This window comes from Gadus chalcogrammus, chromosome 7 (assembly GCF_026213295.1).
Source record: "Gadus chalcogrammus isolate NIFS_2021 chromosome 7, NIFS_Gcha_1.0, whole genome shotgun sequence".
Classification (NCBI taxonomy): domain Eukaryota; kingdom Metazoa; phylum Chordata; class Actinopteri; order Gadiformes; family Gadidae; genus Gadus; species Gadus chalcogrammus.
This window is the reverse complement of record NC_079418.1, coordinates 13908935-13928266: the sequence shown is the minus strand read 5'-3', so window position 1 is coordinate 13928266 and position 19332 is coordinate 13908935. Positions and strand designations below refer to the sequence as shown.

Below are 19332 nucleotides of genomic sequence, written 5' to 3'. Positions count from 1 at the left end.
CAAAAAAGATTTTGTGAAAACTACATTACTGTAGTACCTCAGCCTTTCTGCTTCTGCAATGTCAAGTTGTTGTTTATTTTTTTTGTTTATTTTCGAGCTGGTTTGCTAAAGACGCTAATGTAGCTAACAATAAACAACGACTAGCCAATTTCATGACACAATCACAAAGTCGCACGAGAAGGCCAAGTGACGTAAAAATGCTCGGAAATGACCGGAAATGACGGCTCGGAAGGCTGGCGTCCGAGGACTCAGGAAGCCACCATCACAATACACACCGTCCGTCGGCCCTGTGTACACAACAAAGTAAAATATGTTAATAAACATGTCACCGTGCAACTCCACAATGGAAGATGAGCTTTCGTCCATAATGGACGCACTGGCGAAAGCCGCCGTATCTGAAATTACCAAGCTGTTCTCGGAAGGCTCGGCTACCCTTCGCTTACAAATAACTCGGAGCCTGAAAGAAAAGGAAGCGATGAAGACGAGGATGAAGGTGATGAGGAGGGAGCTGTTTTCTTTGCGGCTTCAAACTAGATCAAATGCATCGCGTGCGGCAAGTCGTTTGGCCCTGGCTCGAGCCAACATCTGCCGGCCATGGACTAAACCACTGGGGAATGGTGAGTTGAGTTCCGATTGTACGAGATAGAAAACAGGAGGGTCCAACGTTCAGGGGGCACTATTCGTTGTTATGTTATACCATGTTGTCATTTTAAATCATGATTCAAAATTAACAATGAATAATGATTTATATCGGAGAAGCAGGCTACCTCAAACAACATGCCTGATATCATTTGCATTCCCCTCATCTTACACCACCCATAGATTCTAGGCAGCATAAATTCTACTTGCGCTAAAAAAACCCTGGTGCTCTTTTGAAAAGCATCATGACCAGAGCCCTGATAAAACACGAGTCAAACTTGGGAGTTGCATTTCAAAGATGCAAACAGTCAAGAGCCCAGAAGGGTTTCAAGACAGATGCCACATGAGATGGTTTATCATTCTCAAACATCAATAAATTCACAATGTCAAAATGTTAGCTGATCAGCTTACTGGGAATGACACGTTTTCACTTGTTATTTTCAAAACAGAATAATTGCGCTCGTCTTGCATGTCCTGTTGTGCTCAGATCATTTTGCACTGGTGTTTGTTCAGTGTCATGGTCACCTGCTTGAGCTTTGAGTCGAGGGAGGAGGGGGCTGGGGGAGATATCCCTCTCCAAAACTCTGAATCTGTGTCTGCAGTACACATTTCAAACCCTCTGTGTCTGTTACAATACATACACATACATTTAAATAGTTTCTTTCACGAAAAATACACACTGTGCAAATAATTTATAGAAACAATCACTTTCTGTCATTTCTTTTCCACTCTGCAGAAGACTTCGAGGACTTTGGAGACCACAGCACACAGCGTGGCGCCATCTCTGAGAGTCTACATGCCCCTGGCTCCTCTCACATGTCCAGTCACAGCGAGGAACTGCGGATCCTGGGCATCAATGGAGAAGGGGAGGGCTCACTGGCGGTGGACGGCCGTGACGCCCTCTTCACTGCGTCCGAAGTGGAGGCCCTGAGCCCGCTGTCTGCGGACCACAGCGTGACCAAGAGCCTGGAGCGTGGCGAGCGGTTGGTCTGCCGCGAGGAGCTGACTGTGCAGGTTGGAAATCATCTTCTCATTCACCATCCAAAAGAGAGGCTTCCTCTGTTACAACTCCAGCACACAGCCATCGAAAGCACACACCTTTATGATTCATTGCGTCATCAGTGGGGATTGACAACTATTCTGTGCAAATTAAAGAATATGTCTTGTGTGTGTTTCCTTTCTTCATGTGGAAAGCAGCAGACCCCAGACACCATTTTAATCAAGGATGAAGAGGATATTGGTGGAGCCATGCCCGCTCTAGGTTAGTTATACACATTGCATCTATACAAGCAAGCAAGCAAACACCCTGGATCAACTGAGAATGTACTCGATTCTACCTGTGCTAAAAAGCCTATTTATACAGTTTATAGTAGAATGAGTACGTCTTCTTCATGGCAGACAGGTGTCAGGAATGCTGAGATCAGCTCTGACCTGGGTTGTCTCTTTATGACCTCCCCACATCCTTAAAAGGGGTAGACGTAGCGATGCCATCACAGCTGATCATCAACAAATAGAAGTTAGAAAGAAAGAATGTCAAAATATAATTCTTCCAGTACACAAGGGTTTACAAAGTACCTCCTGTATCCCTTTGTGCAAATAATGAATAATAAATTGACTTTCTCTATGTCTTTGTTTTCCTCTCTGCAGAAGACTGCGATGACTTTGAAGACCGCAGCACAAAGCGTGGCGCCACCTCGGATAGTCTGCATGTGGACGCCCCTGGCTCCTCCCACATGTCAAGTCACAGCGAGGAGCTGTGGATCCTGAGCGTCGCTGGAAAAGGGGAGGGCCCACTGGCGGTGGACGGCCATGACACCCTGTTCACCGCGTCCGATCTAGAGGCCCGAAACTCGCTCCCCGCGGACCACAGCGTGGCCAAGAGCCTGGAGCGCGGCGAGTGGCTCGTCCACCTTGAGGAGCTGACTGAGCATCGGAGCGGCCGCAAGGGCCGGCCCTGTGTCTTGTTTGGCAAGGGTTTTCCCGACAATACCAAGAAGACCATCCCAATGATTACCCACACCGGTGAGAAGCCATACGGGTGCTACCAATGCACGAAGCGCTTCCAAAAGAAAGCCAATCTGAAGGCCCACATGAGGACTCACTCCCTACAGGTGAAGCCCTACAGGTGTGACCAATGCATGAAGAGCTTCGTTACCAGCGCTCATCTGAAGGCCCACATGAGGACTCACTCGGGGGAGAAGCCCTACAGCTGTGACCAATGCATGAGGCGCTTCGGACGGAGCTCCGACCTGAAGCGCCACATGAGCACTCACTCCCTACAGGTGAAGCCCTACAGGTGTGACCAATGCATGAAGAGCTTCGTTACCAGCTCTCACCTGAAGGTCCACTTGAGGATTCACTCCGGGGAGAAGCCCTACAGGTGTAACCAATGCATGAAGAGCTTCATTGTAGGCTCTCAGCTGAAGAGCCACATCAGGACTCACACCGGGGAGAAGCCCTTCGTGTGTCTGCAGTGCAACGCCAGCTTCGGCGACCGTAGCACTTTGGCTAGGCACATGCGCAAGCACAAAGGCAATGAGGTGCTTTGACACGGAGCAAGGGGACGCTTTGATTGACACCTCTATCTTGTATCGGTTGAAATGACTGCTGTAGTTTTTTTATTTTTTAATGCTTTCCAACTTTTGATTCGCTTTATGCTTTCATTGTTGTAAATAATTGATGTATGTGTGATGAAGAATAACTTGATCATGCGAAGCGCATACGTTCAGTAGGACAATGAGTGACCATGATTCTTTCACATCGTTGGTTAATACAAATTTTGACTGTATAAATATATGTGCTCCATAGTCACCATAAGTATTTAGCCAATGGGATGTCCCTGAATGAGCATGTGACATAGAGGCGAGTTCACCAAGCTGCCGAAAGAGCTGTGGACCTATGCAGTCCAGACAGCTGCTATAGTGAGGAACGAACGGACTGCACAAAGCAGACCCTTACTTACGGCTGAAAGGGAAACAACCTTGAACAGGATGCAATAGTTTGGTTCAGAGTGCTATGCTCACAAACAGGACAAGAAAATTAGACTCAAGGTGTGAAAAGTGATTTTTTTGTCTGCTATGACAAGAACAGTTCAGCCTATATGGTTTGAAAAGTGCAGAAGCATAGACTGGTGAAGTTTGTCAACCAAACAAACACAGAGCGGCAGACACAGCGACTGACATGGCAGCTGTCGATGATGATTCTGATCTGCAGAATAGAACTTACTATACCAGGAAAAATACTGATGTGAGTCGAGCCCATACACAGGACAACGTGCCAGTTACTATGCCTGAAGTACACAGCCAGACACAGACACTTGAGCACAAGCGTTACCCTTCAAGAGAGAGGAAGAAACCAGATTACTTGAGTGAATATGTGTCTGGCGATAATGAGAGTGATGATCAAGTACTCACTAACAGATTATTGCTAAAAGAGTAGTGACTAACATACACTTACATTCAGAGAAGCTGTAACCTCACATCACTCAAAATAATGGGTAAATGCGATGGATGAGGAGGTACAATCATTAAAAGAAAATGAAACATTTACCCTAACACACTTGCCAGAGGACAAGACAGGAGTGGAGGGTAGATGGGTTTATCCTATTAAAAACAATCCAGATGAATCAGAAAAATGCAAGGCACGCTATGTAGCCAAAAGATACAGTCAGAGGGTTGGTGTGGATTATGAGACTTTCTCCTACTGCTAACCTGACTAGTATCAGAGTCTTGATGCAAAATGCAAGAAAACTTGATCTGACGTCAGATGGATGTCAAGACATTCTACCTACATGCACCAATACATTTTGACATTTATATGGAACAGCCGGAAGGTTATGAGGTGAAATCTGGCACAGATACAAAGTTGGTATGCAAGCTGAAGAAGTCGCTGTATGGCGGAAATTGGAACAAGGTACTGCACAAGTATTTCAGTGAAAACAACAAAACACAAATAACAGGCGCAGTACCACAGTGTGTTGTGTAAGCTTAACTGAAAATGGACCTTTGATCTCATGGAAAACCAAAATGTTTATTTTTTTTGTTTATTTTCGAGCTGGTTTGTTAAAGACGCTAATGTAGCTAACAATAAACAACGACTAGCCAATTTCATGACACAATCACAAAGTCGCACGAGCACGCCAAATGACGTAAAAATGCTCTCGGAAATGACCGGAAATGACGGCTCGGAAGGCTGGCGTCCGAGGATTCAGGAACACACCATCACAATACACAACGCCAAGTGTCCGTCTGCCCTGTGTACACAACAAAGTAAAATATGTTAATAAACATGTCACCGTGCAACTCCACAATGGAAGATGAGCTTTCGTCCATAATGGACGCACTGGCGAAAGCTGCCGTATCTGAAATTACCAAGCTGTTCTCGGAAGGCTCGGCTACCCTTCGCTTACAAATAACTCGGAGCTTGAAAGAAAACGAAGCGATGAAGACGAGGATGAAGGTGATGAGGAGGGAGCTGTTTTCTTTGCGGCTTCAAACTAGATCAAATGCATCGCGTGCGGCAAGTCGTTTGGCCCTGGCTCGCGCCATCATCTGCCGGCCACGGACTAAACCACTGGGGAATGGTGAGTTGAGTTCCTATTGTAATAGATAGAAAACAGGAGGGTCCAACGTTCAGGGGGCACTATTCGTTATGTTATACCATGTTGTCATTTTGAATCATGATTCAAAATTAACAATGAATAATGATTTATATCGGAGAAGCAGGCTACCTCAAACAACATGCCTAATATCATTTGCATTCCCCTCATCTTACACCACCCATAGATTCTAGGCAGCATAAATTCTACTTGCGCTAAAAAAAACCTGGTGCTCTTTTGAAAAGCATCATGACGAGAGCCCTGATAAAACACGAGTCAAACTTGGGTCCTGTTGTGCTCAGATCAGTTTGCATTGGTGTTTGTTCAGTGTCATGGTCACCTGCTTGAGCTTTGAGTCGAGGGAGGAGGGGGCTGGGGGAGATATCCCTCTCCAAAACTCTGAATCTGTGTCTGCAGTACACATTTCAAACCCTCTGTGTCTGTTACAATACATACACATACATTTAAATAGTTTATTTTCACGTAAAATACACGCTGTGCAAATAATTTATAGAAACAACCACTTTCTGTCATTTCTTTTCCACTCTGCAGAATGACTGCGAGGACTTTGGAGACCACAGCACACAGCGTGGCGCCATCTCTGAGAGTCTACATGCCCCTGGCTCCTCTCACATGTCCAGTCACAGCGAGGAACTGCGGACCCTGGGCATCCATGGAGAAGGGGAGGGCTCACTGGCGGTGGACGGCCGTGACGCCCTCTTCACTGCGTCCGAAGTGGAGGCCCTGAGCCCGCTGTCTGCGGACCACAGCGTGACCAAGAGCCTGGAGCGTGGCGAGCAGTTGGTCTGCTGCGAGGAGCTGACTGTGCAGGTTGGAAAACATCTTCTCATTCACCATCCAAAAGAGAGGCTTCCTCTGTTACAACTCCAGCACACACCCATCGAAAGCACACACCTTTATGATTCAATGTGCCATCAGCGGGGATTGACAACTATTCTGTGCAAATTAAAGAATATGTCTTGTGTGTGTTTCCTTTCTTTATGTGGAAAGCAGCAGACCCCAGACACCATTTTAATCAAGGATGAAGAGGATATTGGTGGAGCCATGCCCGCTCTAGGTTAGTTATACACATTGCATCTATACAAGTAAGCAAGCAAACACCCTGGATCAACTGAGAATGTACTCGATTCTACCTCTGCTAAAAAGCGTACTTATACAGTTTATAGTAGAATGAGTACATCTACTTCATGGCAGACAGGTGTCAGGAATGCTGATATCAGCTCTGACCTGGGTTGTCTCTTTATGACCTCCCCACATCCTTAAAAGGGGTAGACGTAGCGATGCCATCTCAGCTGATCATCAACGAATAGAAGTTAGAAAAATATAATTCTTCCAATACACAAGGGTTTACAAAGTACCTCCTGTATCCCTTTGTGAAAATAATGAATAATAAAATTACTTTTTCTCTGTCTTTGTTTTCCTCTCTGCAGAAGACTGCGATGACTTTGAAGACCGCAGCACAAAGCGCGGCGCCACCTCGGATAGTCTGCATGTGGACGCCCCTGGCTCCTCCCACATGTCAGGTCACAGCGAGGAGCTGCGGATCCTGAGCGTCGCTGGAAAAGGGGAGGGCCCACTGGCGGTGGACGGCCATGATACCCTGTTCAGCGCGTCCGATCTAGAGGCCCGAAACTTGCTCCCCGCGGACCACAGCGTGGCCAAGAGCCTGGAGCGCGGCGAGTGGCTCGTCCACCTTGAGGAGCTGACTGAGCATCAGAGCGGCCGCAAGGGCCGGCCCTGTGTCTTGTTTGGCAAAGGTTTTCCCGACAATACCAAGAAGACCATCCCAATGATTACCCACACCGGCGAGAAGCCATACGGGTGCTACCAATGCACGAAGCGCTTCCAAAAGAAAGCCAATCTGAAGGCCCACATGAGGATTCACTCGGGGGAGAAGCCCTACAGCTGTGACCAATGCATGAGGCGCTTCGGACGGAGCTCCCACCTGAAGCGCCACATGAGCACTCACTCCCTACAGGTGAAGCCCTACAGGTGTGACCAATGCATGAAGAGCTTCGGTACCAGCTCTCACCTGAAGGTCCACTTGAGGATTCACTCCGGGGAGAAGCCCTACAGGTGTAACCAATGCATGAAGAGCTTCATTGTAGGCTCTCAGCTGAAGATCCACATCAGGACTCACTCCGGGGAGAAGCCCTGCGTGTGTCTGCAGTGCAACGCCAGCTTCGGCGACCCTAGCCATTTGGCTAGGCACATGCTCAAGCACAGAGGCAATGAGGTGCTTTGACACGGAGCAAGGGGACGCTTTGATTGACACCTCTATCTTGTATCGGTTGAAATGACTGCTGTAGTTTTTTTTTTTTTTAACGCTTTCCAACTTTTGATTCGCTTTATGCTTTCATTGTTGTAAATAATTGATGTATGTGTGATGAAGAATATTTTGATCATGCGAAGCGCATACAGATTCAGTAGGACAATGAGTGACCATGATTCTTTCACATCGTGGGTTAATACAAATTTTGACTGTATAAATATATGTGCTCCATAGTCACCATAAGTATTTAGCCAATGGGATGTCCCTGAATGAGCATGTGACATAGAGGCGAGTTCACCAAGCTTCCGAAAGAGCTGTGAACCTATGCAGTCCAGACAGCTGCTATAGTGAGGAACGGACTGCACAAAGCAGACCCTTACTTACGGCTGAAAGGGAAACAACCTTGACCAGGATGCAATAGTTTGGTTCAGAGTGCTATGCTCACAAACAGGACAAGAAAATTAGACTCAAGGTATGAAAAGTGATTTTTTTGTCTGCTATGACAAGAACAGTTCAGCCTATATGGTTTGAAAAGTGCAGAAGCATAGACTGGTGAAGTTTGTCAACCAAACAAACACAGAGCGGCAGACACAGCGACTGACATGGCAGCTGTCGATGATGATTCTGATCTGCAGAATAGAACTTACTATACCAGGAAAAATACTGATGTGAGTCGAGCCCATACACAGGACAACGTGCCAGTTACTATGCCTGAAGTACACAGCCAGACACAGACACTTGAGCACAAGCGTTACCCTTCAAGAGAGAGGAAGAAACCAGATTACTTAAGTGAATATGTGTCTGGCGATAATGAGAGTGATGATCAAGTACCCACTAACAGATTATTGCTAAAGAGTAGTGACTAACATACACTTACATTCAGAGAAGCTGTAACCTCACATCACTCAAAATAATGGGTTAATGCGATGGATGAGGAGATACAATCATTAAAAGAAAATGAAACATTTACCCTAACACACTTGCCAGAGGACAATCCAGATGAATCAGAAAAATGCAAGGCACGCTATGTAGCCAAAAGATACAGTCAGAGGGTTGGTGTGGATTATGAGACTTTCTCCTACTGCTAACCTGACTAGTATCAGAGTCTTGATGCAAAATGCAAGAAAACTTGATCTTACGTCAGATGGATGTCAAGACAGCCTACCTACATGCACCAATATATTTTGACATTTATATGGAACAGCCGGAAGGTTATGAGGTGAAATCTGGCACAGATACAAAGTTGGTATGCAGGCTGAAGAAGTCGCTGTAGGGACTAAAACAATCAGGCGGAAATTGGAACAAGGTACTGCACGAGTTTTTCAGATAAAACAACTTTGTGCAAAATCCAAACACAAATGACAGACGCAGTACCACAGGGTGTTGTGTAAGCTTATCTGAAAATGGACCTTTGATCTCATGGAAAACCAAAATGCAGCCCACTGTGAGGTGGAGTACATGGCGTTAGCGTCTACTACAGAAGAGGTTTGGTACCTAGTTCAGCTGTTAGAGGGCATTGACAGACATCAATACCAGGAGCCTAATGTTTATGAGGATAACCAAGGTACAAAAGCACTAGCAACAAATCCTGTGAACAGACAGAGGAGTAAGCATGTTGACATCAAATATTGTTTTGTGAGGTCAACTGTGGGTGATGGGAAGATAAGTTTGAACTTTTGCACAACAAGACAGATTAGATGGTAGCAAATGTGATGACAAAACCTGCAGCACAGTTTAAGTTGATTAAGTTTACAAAGCTCATGTTTGGAAACCATGTATTTCAATTAATGCGCCTGATGAAGGTAGAAAACTATGTTTTTTTGTTGTTTAAGTATGTAGGCTACCAATGTGAGAGCAAGTGGGGGTGTTGACATGTATGATCAGTTGCTACACGTGAACCTCCTAAGATGGCGCAATTTGATTGGTTCGCTATGTCAGGATGTTGGGCAATATCCCATGATTGAGATCTTAAACTCGGGATATTGTTTTCATCGCATGATATTAGATCTTGTTTCTTTTTGGAGTGTTCGCGTGTAGTATATACTAAAACAATTATTCACCTCAGGCTCCTTGAATAGTGGGGAAGAATAGCCCACTATTACCCACTATTCACTTCGCCTTCTGTGAATAATTGTTAAATATATGGCCTCCATTGACACCATAAGTATTGTGTATTCAGCGGCAGCCAATGAAATGTCCCTGAATGAGCATGTGACCTAGAGGCAAGTTCAACTACACACACGTGTTTAATAAACTACTCAGTGCCAGTAAAAACAGCACTGATGCCCCTCTGTGTGTTATTTCCTCTGTATATTATTTAAGCCTAGCACTGGGTATGCAAGCGACCGTGGAGCCAACCACCTCTGCTAACAACAAAGGAAACAAAGGTGAGAGGGAGTGACCATCGTGGAGGGTTTAGTAATTTTTTACACCGTCAAATATCCGGGCATGTTTTCATGTAAATGCGATTAGACGCATCCCAGTACCAGGGGCAGGACTTGGGTAGAGGTGTCGCTCATGGGTGTCGCTGCGTTGTCTCTACAACAGACAACGCAGCGACCTCAACCTGAGTAGTTCGGAGAGACGGTGAAATCCGCGAGCTGCTGACCATCATAGGAGAGAAGGTGATTTAGTCGCATTTAACGAAGGCGTGGGGAAAGATGGTGCGATCTACGAGAAAGCAGCAGAGGAACTTTCCTTACAAGGCAAAAAACATGTGGTCAGCAAAATAAAGAATAGGTTAGCGTTTTTGAAATTGTAAATAGTTAATCTTGTTTGTATGCAAATTATTCAGGTCTACTCTCCATGCGTAGCCCCGCCTATTCCAATTAACCAAGAAAGCCGTCTTCTTGACGAAGGCGGAATATACCCCCTCGGTTTTACACCGGCAAGAAAGTCAAATTGCAGGGTGGGCCAGGGTGTGCCAAGCCGCTGCCGCTGTACCGGCTGGGCAGTGTAAAAATGCCTTTTAGGATGGGCCAGACGAGAGAACAAGTTAAATTGCAATACACTATATGTGAAGTGGTCTTGACGGCAAGACAGTATCTAGGTATCTAAGGTATCTACACAGCAAAGAAGTCAGTCGATTTGTCTCAGTACCAGACTTTGTGGCTACAGTGGCAAAGCAAATGCAAACTATCTTAACACCTTTCAATTAGAGAGGACGGGAGGTATCTCTAGGTCCAAGGAGAATGTATAGAAATCCCTTTCACAATATACAATTGTATATTGTATAATATATTGTCACTTGGTACATTTTAACCGCTAACCTTTGATCAAACATTTAACAAATCAACACACTTGTGTCTTCAATAATATACAAACAGAGTTTCGATATAATTTATGCTTTTTTAGAATCACACTGTTTTGTTTAAAGATCCCATGACATTCTATTTTATGATGCTTTAATATAGGTATTAGTGGGCAACAAACACAGTATTCAAAGACGTCCCCGAAATTCAGCCGTGGTGCAGAGTTACAGTCACTCCGAAACAGTCGCACATTGAGCTTCCCCCAAACGCGCTGTTTCGGTGGGCGTGTCAAGGCAGGTCAAGGAGGGGGGTGGGGGTGTGGCCCTGAGCAGCTTGTAGCCACTACCATGCGCTCTGTATACGGTGGGCGTGTCAAGGCAGGTCAAGGAGGGGGGTGGGGGTGTGGCCCTGAGCAGCTTGTAGCCACTGACAGTACCATGCGCTCTGTTTACAGTGGATGTATCGCAATGGCTCGTAGAAACCCATATTATACATATCTATATCATATAATATATAATATATATTATCACCTGGCCCTGAGCAGCTTGTAGCCACGGTACCATGCCCTCTGTTTACGGTGGATGTATCGCAATGGCTCTTAGAAACCCATATTATACATAGATATCTATATCATATAATATATTATATATATTATCATGGCCAAAAGCTGTGTGAGCCTCCAGACGATAGGTTATTATGAATCTCAAACGACCGCGTCTACTTCAGATTGATGTGGAAGTGGAAGAACCAGAGACGTCGGAGAACCCGACGAAGTCCTTTGTGATTCATTATATCGTCTGGACGCGCACACAGCTTTTGGCCGTGATAATATGTATTATTTGATATAGATATCTATGTATTATATGATATTATTTAGATATAGAGCAGAGCTCCAGGACTGTAACGCAAGTGTTGTACACTTCCTTGTTATTTGGATAACCGTTCTGCTGTTGGTGTGATGGCGCATAACGCGTCGGACTCTCGTCTCTGGTATTTCTACAGCGAGACTCGTAGTGGGGGTTATCTCAGCCATGGTTGAGAATGAATTGGGGGAAAGGAACTTTGGCTTTGACTCCCTGAAGTAGGCTACATGAACCACGACATGGAGGAGAAAGGGATTGTTGGCCGCGAATGTATCCCGCTTGAGCCCTGCTTCCCGCCGCCTCGGCAGCGGTCAGCGCTAATCACCGCATCCTGAAGCCGAGGCGGTGGTCCAACGGCAGCGAGGCTCCGGCGGGAGACGACCGCGGTCAACAATCCCTTTCTCCTCCATGTCGTGGTTCATGACTTCAGGGAGTGAAAGCCAAAGTTCCTTTCCCCCAATTCATTCTCAACCATGGCTGAGATAACCCCCACTACGGGTCTAGTTGTAGAAATACCATAGACGAGAGTCCGACGTGTTATGCGCCATCACACCAACAGCAGAATGGTTATCCAAATAACAAGGAAGTGTACAACACTTGCGTTACAGTCCTGGAGCTCTATATCTAAATAATATCATATAATACATAGATATCTATATCAAATAATAATACATATTATCACGGCCAAAAGCTGTGTGCACGTCGAGACGATATAATGAATCACAAAGGACTTCGTTGGGTTCTCCGACGTCTCTGGTTCTTCCACTTCCACATCAATCTGTAGTAGACAGAACCTGCCTGCTGCCGGCGCGAGGCACCACCGCCCGGCTGCCCGCTGCCGGGCGGTGGTGCTTCGCGGCGGTGGTGCCTCGCGGCAACCGGCGGCAGGCAGCATGTCGCAGTTCATGTAGTTCGATGTCGTTCTGCCATTGCATTCAAAATTCTGTAACTAGCCTGTTACTACGAACTAAGCAACTGCCGTACACGTATTAGCATTTAGCACTAGCTCAATCACGACTCCTTCAGAATTCTTGTGGGTGGTTACGAACCAACCAAGTGGGCAGGGACATGAATAATAGTTTGACAACGCTACGTCACAGTGTCACCTTATCCAGATCGGCTCATTTCTTCTGCCTTTTTCCTTTCATCGCCTATTGCATTCAGGAGACAAACTGCATATTTCAAACTTACCACAGCTCACAAACTTATTCAGACCTATGTTATTTAACAAACAATAGGAAAAATGTGATTTTAATGGCATGGGCTCTTTAAATCACTTTCCTCCGAGCTTAATGGTGTGATTCAGGTGCCTCGGACACCAGCCTTCCGAGTTGACGTAATTTTCGGTCTCGGAGCACTTATAGCGTTCCCGTTCGACTTTATGATTGCGTCATGAAATGTGTTGTTTATTGTTAGCTACATTAGCCTCTTTAGTAAACCTGAGGCCTGTTTCAGGTAGCTGGTTTTGAGGCAACCCCGAGTTTGTTCGCTCTGAGTTAGTGGAAACTCTGGGTTTTCCGTTTCAGGTAGCAGGTTCAGCGCAACCGAGAGTTAGTTGCTGCGGCAACATACGCCGTGGACCTAACCTGCTCGGGAGGTGGTTAGACAGGGGCGTTTCTAGGTTTCTGAAGCATCCGGGGCTTAGCCCAAGAGGGAATAGGACAGTGCGAGCGCGGTAAATTTTGTTGTATACTTTATTGTGCATGCACATTTTTTTTCATTATGCTTTCCCTCAATAAACCAAATAGGCAGGTAATTATAGCTTTGCTACCTGACTGCTGCTTATCCCCAGACATCTAAAGTTCCATTCAAATTATTTCAGAGTAAAATGAATACAAGTGAGACAGACCTTACATTACCTATATCAGGGGTGTCAAACTCATTTTCACAAAGGGCCACTCTATGATTAAATGATAATCACACTAAGGGCCGACACGGAGTTTACTGACATGCCTTCTTTTTAATCCAAAAAGTAAAGACAACATATCTATGAATATATTGCATACAACCTGCGTACAGGGTCATATAGGCTAGGTTCATTTCAACATTTTCGGGGACAAATTATAGATTTTTTGAGCGTCAAACATTTAATTTCCTAATCTATCTGTGCCTTTTCTGCATCATTTTATGGTGGAAATATATTTTTTTCTGTGAAGCAAAAGACGACATTCAGGTTCCTAAAGAAACAACTATTATGGAATATAATGCAGTAAGGCTCTCGGGCATCCTGGATTTTTCAAAACTTTCTGCAAATTGAAAACATATCACATGTTTTGGGTATTTCCTTTTTAGGAATCATGACTCAGCACCAGTGTTAACTATTTATGACACTTAACATTGGTAATGAAATGACAGCCACCATTGGAAGGGTGGGCAGCTAGCTAGTTAGCTAAATTATAACTTAAGGCAAAAGTTAGAAACAAATCATGTTAGCATTCATCCTTAGTCAGTCATCAATATTGGCATGCTATGCTAAAATCTTGAGCAGTAGAACAGAAATTCCTAGCAGTAAACTACGCAAGAGTCATAACAAATGGGAGAATGTGCGACGTGCGGATATGGCACAGGCTCTGCATGCAGCAAAATATAAAAAAAATATATATATATATATTTTTTTTAACAAAAAAGATTCGGGGCTAATCAAATTAGATCCGGGGCTTTAGCCCCGAATAAAACAGCCTAGTGACGCCACCTACTCTGAGTTTGTTGTCTATAAGGCTGAAGGCAGCTCTCCGACCGAAGGTGTTAGAAATGGCATGTCCTTTTCTACGAGAGCCCGTGGACGTAGAGGCTGCGATCCTCAGAAGGAATCTCCGTGAGGAACGATTATTAAGACCCCGGTTGGATATACTTTCTTTTCCTGATAATTTTCTTCACGAGCGCTATCGTTTTTCAGCGCAATCTATAATTTATTTAGACCACCTTCTCAGCCCCCATGTTAAATGTCAAACGCACCGGGGGCATGCTTTAAGTTCAATACAAATTATTTGTGTGGCACACTTTTTTGCAAACGGCAGCTTTCTTTACAACGTCGGTGACGCCGAGCACATTTCAAAGGCAACCGTGTGTCGGTCTGTCAGAAATGTGACTTTGGCACTGAAACGTTTTCTTTAAGCCCAGTTCAGACCAAAGATTCACCTTGCAACGACTTGCAACTCGCAACTCCTTGCGACGCCTTGCGACGCAACGTTCTAAAACTGGGCAGTTCACACTGGTTGCAACGCGCTGCAACGGTAGGTGGTTTCCCTAGCAACTGTGAACGCAAGTTCACAAGTTGATCTGGCTGCCTTTCGTGTTTTCACGAAGAATTTATAAAAAAAATTGCGGAGATTTTCTATGTGGGTCTACGGTACATCGGAATGAAATCCGACCTTATTAATATCCCCCCCCCACGATAGTATGAGTTCGAATCCCGTAATGTATCATATTTTAAGCATTCGTTTTTCATTTATTTCGGCTTAAAACGGTTCTACGTGACAAGTTTCTTGTTCGTATAGGTCGGTGACTTGGAAACATCAAACACGTTTGTGATGTTTCCAAGTCACCGACCTATACGAACAATCAAGGAAGAGTTCTACAGAATTGCAGGTAACAGTAGCAACAATGTAGCCTATTTGTTTCTTGGAACATTTTAATTTAATAAATAATGTGCACAATTTAATTAAATTAATTAATTTGTAATGTTCTAGATTTTCCGGGTGTCATCGGGTGCATCGATGGAACTCATATTCCTATTAAAGCTCCTTCACTGAATGAAGGAGACTTTGTTAATAGGAAGTCCTTCCACAGCATCAATGTGCAGATACAGGTGAAGGCCTAGACCTTCAGCATTTTAAATTAAAGATACTTAACAAAACAGCCTCTGTATCTAATTATACTCCTCTGCAATTTGAAGGTTGTATGTGATGCCAGAAATATCATCACCGAAGTGGAGGCAAAGTGGCCGGGGTCTGTGCATGACGCACGCATATTTCAGGAGTCTAATCTGAGCACTCGCTTTGCCCGTGGTGAGTTAAGCCTATATTTGAAGGATTTATAATCCATATTTGTTCAGATGATTAATATTTCACCTGTATCGTAGGAGAGTTCGACGGTCATGTTTTAGGTGACGGAGGGTACCCCTGCCAACCTTGCCTTCTGACCCCGTATGCCGATCCCGTGCCAGGACCACAGCAGCGCTACAACCTGGCGCATATGAGGACGAGAGCCAGGGTCGAAAACACGTTCGGGATCCTGAAGGCAAGATTCCAGTGCCTCCAAATGCTGCGAGTCACACCAGAAAGGGCATGTGACATAATAATTGCATGTTTGGGTCTACACAACATCGCGGTTTTGAGAGGGGAAAATTGCCCACCTGCAGTTGCAGATGAGCAGCACATCAACCCAAACCATGCCATGGATCCACAGGAAGGAAGGTTGGTTAGAGAAAGACTATGCCAAAATCATTTTGTTTGAGTTTTCTATGTAGTTAAATGCATTTTATGATTTCCGAAATGTTTTCTTTGGCATTCTTTCGCCTTCCTGTATGATAGTAAACTCGTGTGACAGACCCAGCCTCTGGTAGGGGGTGACACTGTTCCAACAAAATAACTTGTCCCACCACAGCCCGTGTTCTAATAAAGACAATCTACTTTTTATGAGGATTTCTTTATTTCCTGAAAGCACAAAAAAAAAAAGTCATTCATATTGGGTATGTTTTTGGAGCAGGAAACAGTATCCCAGTTTGCACCTCACCCACCTTTAACTTATGTTCCAAAATTTGGATCTCCAAAGCATCCTTTTGCATCTTTTGCCTTATGTGGTCCATTTCCAAGTCTGCTTTATTTATTTGTTTTTCCAGATAGATTTTATAGAGCTCTTTGACTGGAAGCTATAGGAATGCAAAAGATGACATTGGATTTCACAGTGCCAAGTACAGCGTTTCATTTTAATTCCAGGGAGAATCTTACAGAGCTAAGCTGTGAATTAGAAGTGGATGGCCTCTCTTCGATTTCATCCTGATTGAGAGAGAAAGAAGATGTCCGTTTTAAATTGTACAACGCTATCATCAACTTTTAGATGTTATTTTTAAAAGGTGTTAACCTCAATAGGCCTTTCCTCTTCCCTTTCTAATGCCGCTGACAATGTTTCTCCATCATCTTCCTGTAATGACATTAACAGTTGTGTTCAGCAATTATCAAGACATTATTTATAATCTGTGGAAGGTGAAGAATTGTTACAATTGCATGGAGGTTGGTGAGGGCATCTGGTTCCAGTAGGGCGATGACGCCATCAGTAACTGTAAGAAGATGATTAGACAGTGAAATGATTAATTGAGCCAGAATATTGCCCCATCTAATTTGCAACGCGCTGGGTTGCGTGTACATATTTAATTATTTTGAATAACCAACCTCTTATAAAGGCACTTCTATCCTGGGGGGTGGGGGGATCAGAGGAGCTCCCTCCAGGGATGCCCTCAGCCACAGGACGCATACTCTGTTGGCTGAGGGCCATCTCCTCAGCCTCTGTGAGGGCTGCAGGTGGTGGACCCCCTCCAGTCTTCCGGGCCTCTGCTTTTTTTCGATTTGCTAACATGGAGGAAAATGTTACCCTAATATTCAGTAAGCGCTATTTTGAAGACACATATATGTATACATACATACATACAATGCATTTTGCCTGGGTGTAGCCTTCTAATATATCTAAATCCTATTAAATATTGGCAGTGTTGGGGTGGCTGAGAAATGTACTACTTACATTTACTACTTAAATATAGACCCATCACATGTTGAATATAGCTGTTAAATTAGGTAGAGCGAGCAAAACAGCACAATTGATTTGATTTCAATTAAACATTAGTTTACCTGTTTGAACTATATTTTTATACTTCATTTTTATTTGCTGCCAAGTCCTCTTGGGGCAACTCGGGTTGTTCCTGTGTAAATTGACACACACACACACACACACACACACACACACACAATTTACATATTGAATAAGTGGAAGATATTAAACTTTCCTCTTATTTTATTTTACTATTTTATTTTACTCACGCATTGACTTGTTCAGCAATTTCCTGCCAAGCTCTCTCTCGCGCTCTCGCTGCCGCGGCGGTATTGCTTTTTTTGGTGAAAATTGGTAACTGCTCTGCATATGCGCGCATGAGAATTTCCAATTCCGTGGGGGAAAAGTAACTGGATCTCCGCTTTTGGTCCATGTTTGATCATGTTATCAGAGATCCATTGATGATGGCTCTTTATAGTCAACAGGCACGCCCCCAACCCAGCGTGAACACACTCAGAGTTGATTAAGCCAACGCTGATCACCTGTTCTGAAACCGAAAACCCAGAGTTGCTTTTCAACCCTGAACTCTGAGTCAACCAACTCATAGCGCAGGATTAAACTCAGAGTATGTTAAACCAGCTACCTGAAACAGGCCTCAGCTTGAAAACAAACAACACAACTTTACATTGTATTGCACGGCACGCACAGCAAGACATTGGCGACCGGAATAAAGTAGCAATTGGTACAAATTTTTGTACCAATTTATTTGTAATGGTACAAATACAAAGAAAATAAATCTATTCACGGGCACAGCCATTTTTGTTGATTTTAAATGCTCTTACACACTTGATTGCTACTTTATTCCAGCGCTACGAGACAGGAAATTACGTCACAAGTCGTAAGGCTGGTTTACGAGGCATCTGGAACACACCATAACTCGGTACCTGATGACTGTTCAGAGGCCTGTTTCAGGTAGCTGGTTTAACATACTCTGAGTTTAATCCTGCGCTCTGAGTTGGTTGACTCAGAGTTCAGGGTTGAAAAGCAACTCTGGGTTTTCGGTTTCAGAACAGAGGGGTGTTCCACGAACGGAGGTTTAACAAACACTGAGTTAACGCTGAACTCTAGGTTGATTGACCCTGTGCCGACCAACCCAGAGTTTTCGGTTCCACAGCAGCGGTTATGCATTAGTTCAATCAACTCGGGGTTGGTTAACACAGGGTTGTGCGCGTCCACGCCAAACTTAAAAAGACGTGATGTATGGATCATGGAAACCCTGATCGATATGGCGAAACGGGCCGCTTATTTCAATGAAATGGAACCCCAGGTTCTCCTGGAGAGCTATGACGAGGAGAAGGACATTATCACAAGAAAAGGGAACGCTAAAACCTCTGGAACCCGGAGAACCAAAGCCTGGCAGCGGATCGCTGACCGCGTAAATGCGTTAGTTACACGTCAAAAGCATGATCCTTAATATTTGAGCCATGAATATATAAATATCCCAGTTAAGCATTCTTAAAGATCCTACCACATAACCCCTTTCTTCTAAAACAATATGTACTCCGATTGCTTCCAAGCGGTCAGAGAATCAAGTATAAAAATGAAGTATAAAAAACATACAAACTGGTAAGCTTTTCCCACCATCGTATTGGTATAAATTTAAATAAGCCATTTTTTTAAGCCAATCGTGAAAAGGCCGACAGTCGGCAGACTGGATCTGGCCCTCAAATTGTCTTGACCCCGGTGGAGGAGCTGTTAATAAACATAAATTCAGGGCGCCCTGGCATGGAGGGGGTACCTGGAGGTACCTACCACCTCAGAGAGTCATGGGCCATACCCCACACTGGTTGAATGTAGGTTTTTGTGTTTTCTTGTATTTTAGATTTTTTTTGCCTTCGAAGTAACACATGCAAACCGTGTGCTTGC

The 19332-nt window shown here is 44.5% G+C and overlaps 3 protein-coding genes across 5 annotated transcripts; 2 read left to right on the top strand and 1 right to left on the bottom strand.

Annotated features, from left to right (window-relative positions):
* Window positions 1–222: 222 nt before the first annotated feature.
* LOC130385608 (zinc finger protein 394-like) lies at window positions 223–5288 on the top strand. Of its 2 annotated transcripts, none has more exons than XM_056594203.1 (4): window positions 223–617; window positions 1376–1653; window positions 1834–1900; window positions 2287–5288. In XM_056594203.1, the coding sequence occupies exons 1-4, from the start codon at window positions 311–313 to the stop codon at window positions 3186–3188; spliced, it is 1554 nt and encodes a 517-aa protein (XP_056450178.1). In that variant the 5' UTR covers window positions 223–310; the 3' UTR covers window positions 3189–5288. The 2 variants fall into 2 exon arrangements, with proteins under 2 accessions (XP_056450178.1, XP_056450179.1); XM_056594204.1 differs by having other exon boundaries at window positions 225–617; window positions 1837–1900; window positions 2287–5282.
* Window positions 5289–5560: 272 nt separating this feature from the next.
* LOC130385610 (zinc finger protein 239-like) lies at window positions 5561–15714 on the top strand. 2 transcript variants are annotated; one of them, XM_056594213.1, is made up of 4 exons: window positions 5561–6067; window positions 6251–6314; window positions 6688–9916; window positions 15539–15714. In XM_056594213.1, exons 1-3 carry the CDS (start codon window positions 5870–5872, stop codon window positions 7500–7502), a joined length of 1077 nt encoding a protein of 358 aa, XP_056450188.1. In that variant the 5' UTR covers window positions 5561–5869; the 3' UTR covers window positions 7503–9916; window positions 15539–15714. The 2 variants fall into 2 exon arrangements, with proteins under 2 accessions (XP_056450188.1, XP_056450187.1); XM_056594212.1 differs by having other exon boundaries at window positions 6248–6314.
* Window positions 15715–16245: 531 nt separating this feature from the next.
* Window positions 16246–18022, bottom strand: LOC130385611 (uncharacterized). Its single transcript, XM_056594214.1, has 8 exons — window positions 17676–18022; window positions 17487–17557; window positions 17034–17210; window positions 16863–16921; window positions 16726–16785; window positions 16593–16640; window positions 16382–16513; window positions 16246–16298 (listed from the first exon to the last, which is right to left on the bottom strand). Exons 1-8 carry the CDS (start codon window positions 17837–17839, stop codon window positions 16278–16280), a joined length of 732 nt encoding a protein of 243 aa, XP_056450189.1. The 5' UTR covers window positions 17840–18022; the 3' UTR covers window positions 16246–16277.
* Between the last annotated feature and the right edge of the window lie 1310 nt (window positions 18023–19332).

Excerpts from the sequence above, each read along its gene's own strand:
- LOC130385610 (XM_056594212.1), top strand. The coding sequence starts at position 5,870 with ATGTCCAGTCACAGCGAGGAACTGCGGACCCTGGGCATCCATGGAGAA. Across the intron at positions 6,068-6,247 it reads GCGAGGAGCTGACTGTGCAG|CAGCAGACCCCAGACACCAT; the intron begins GTTGGAAAACAT and ends TTATGTGGAAAG. Across the intron at positions 6,315-6,687 it reads TGGAGCCATGCCCGCTCTAG|AAGACTGCGATGACTTTGAA; the intron begins GTTAGTTATACA and ends TCCTCTCTGCAG.
- LOC130385611 (XM_056594214.1), bottom strand. The coding sequence starts at position 17,839 with ATGGACCAAAAGCGGAGATCCAGTTACTTTTCCCCCACGGAATTGGAA. Across the intron at positions 17,211-17,486 it reads TAAAAATATAGTTCAAACAG|CAAATCGAAAAAAAGCAGAG; the intron begins GTAAACTAATGT and ends CCTCCATGTTAG. Across the intron at positions 16,641-16,725 it reads AAGAGGAAAGGCCTATTGAG|GATGAAATCGAAGAGAGGCC; the intron begins GTTAACACCTTT and ends TCTCTCAATCAG.
- LOC130385608 (XM_056594203.1), top strand. The coding sequence starts at position 311 with ATGTTAATAAACATGTCACCGTGCAACTCCACAATGGAAGATGAGCTT. Across the intron at positions 618-1,375 it reads GACTAAACCACTGGGGAATG|AAGACTTCGAGGACTTTGGA; the intron begins GTGAGTTGAGTT and ends TCCACTCTGCAG. Across the intron at positions 1,901-2,286 it reads TGGAGCCATGCCCGCTCTAG|AAGACTGCGATGACTTTGAA; the intron begins GTTAGTTATACA and ends TCCTCTCTGCAG.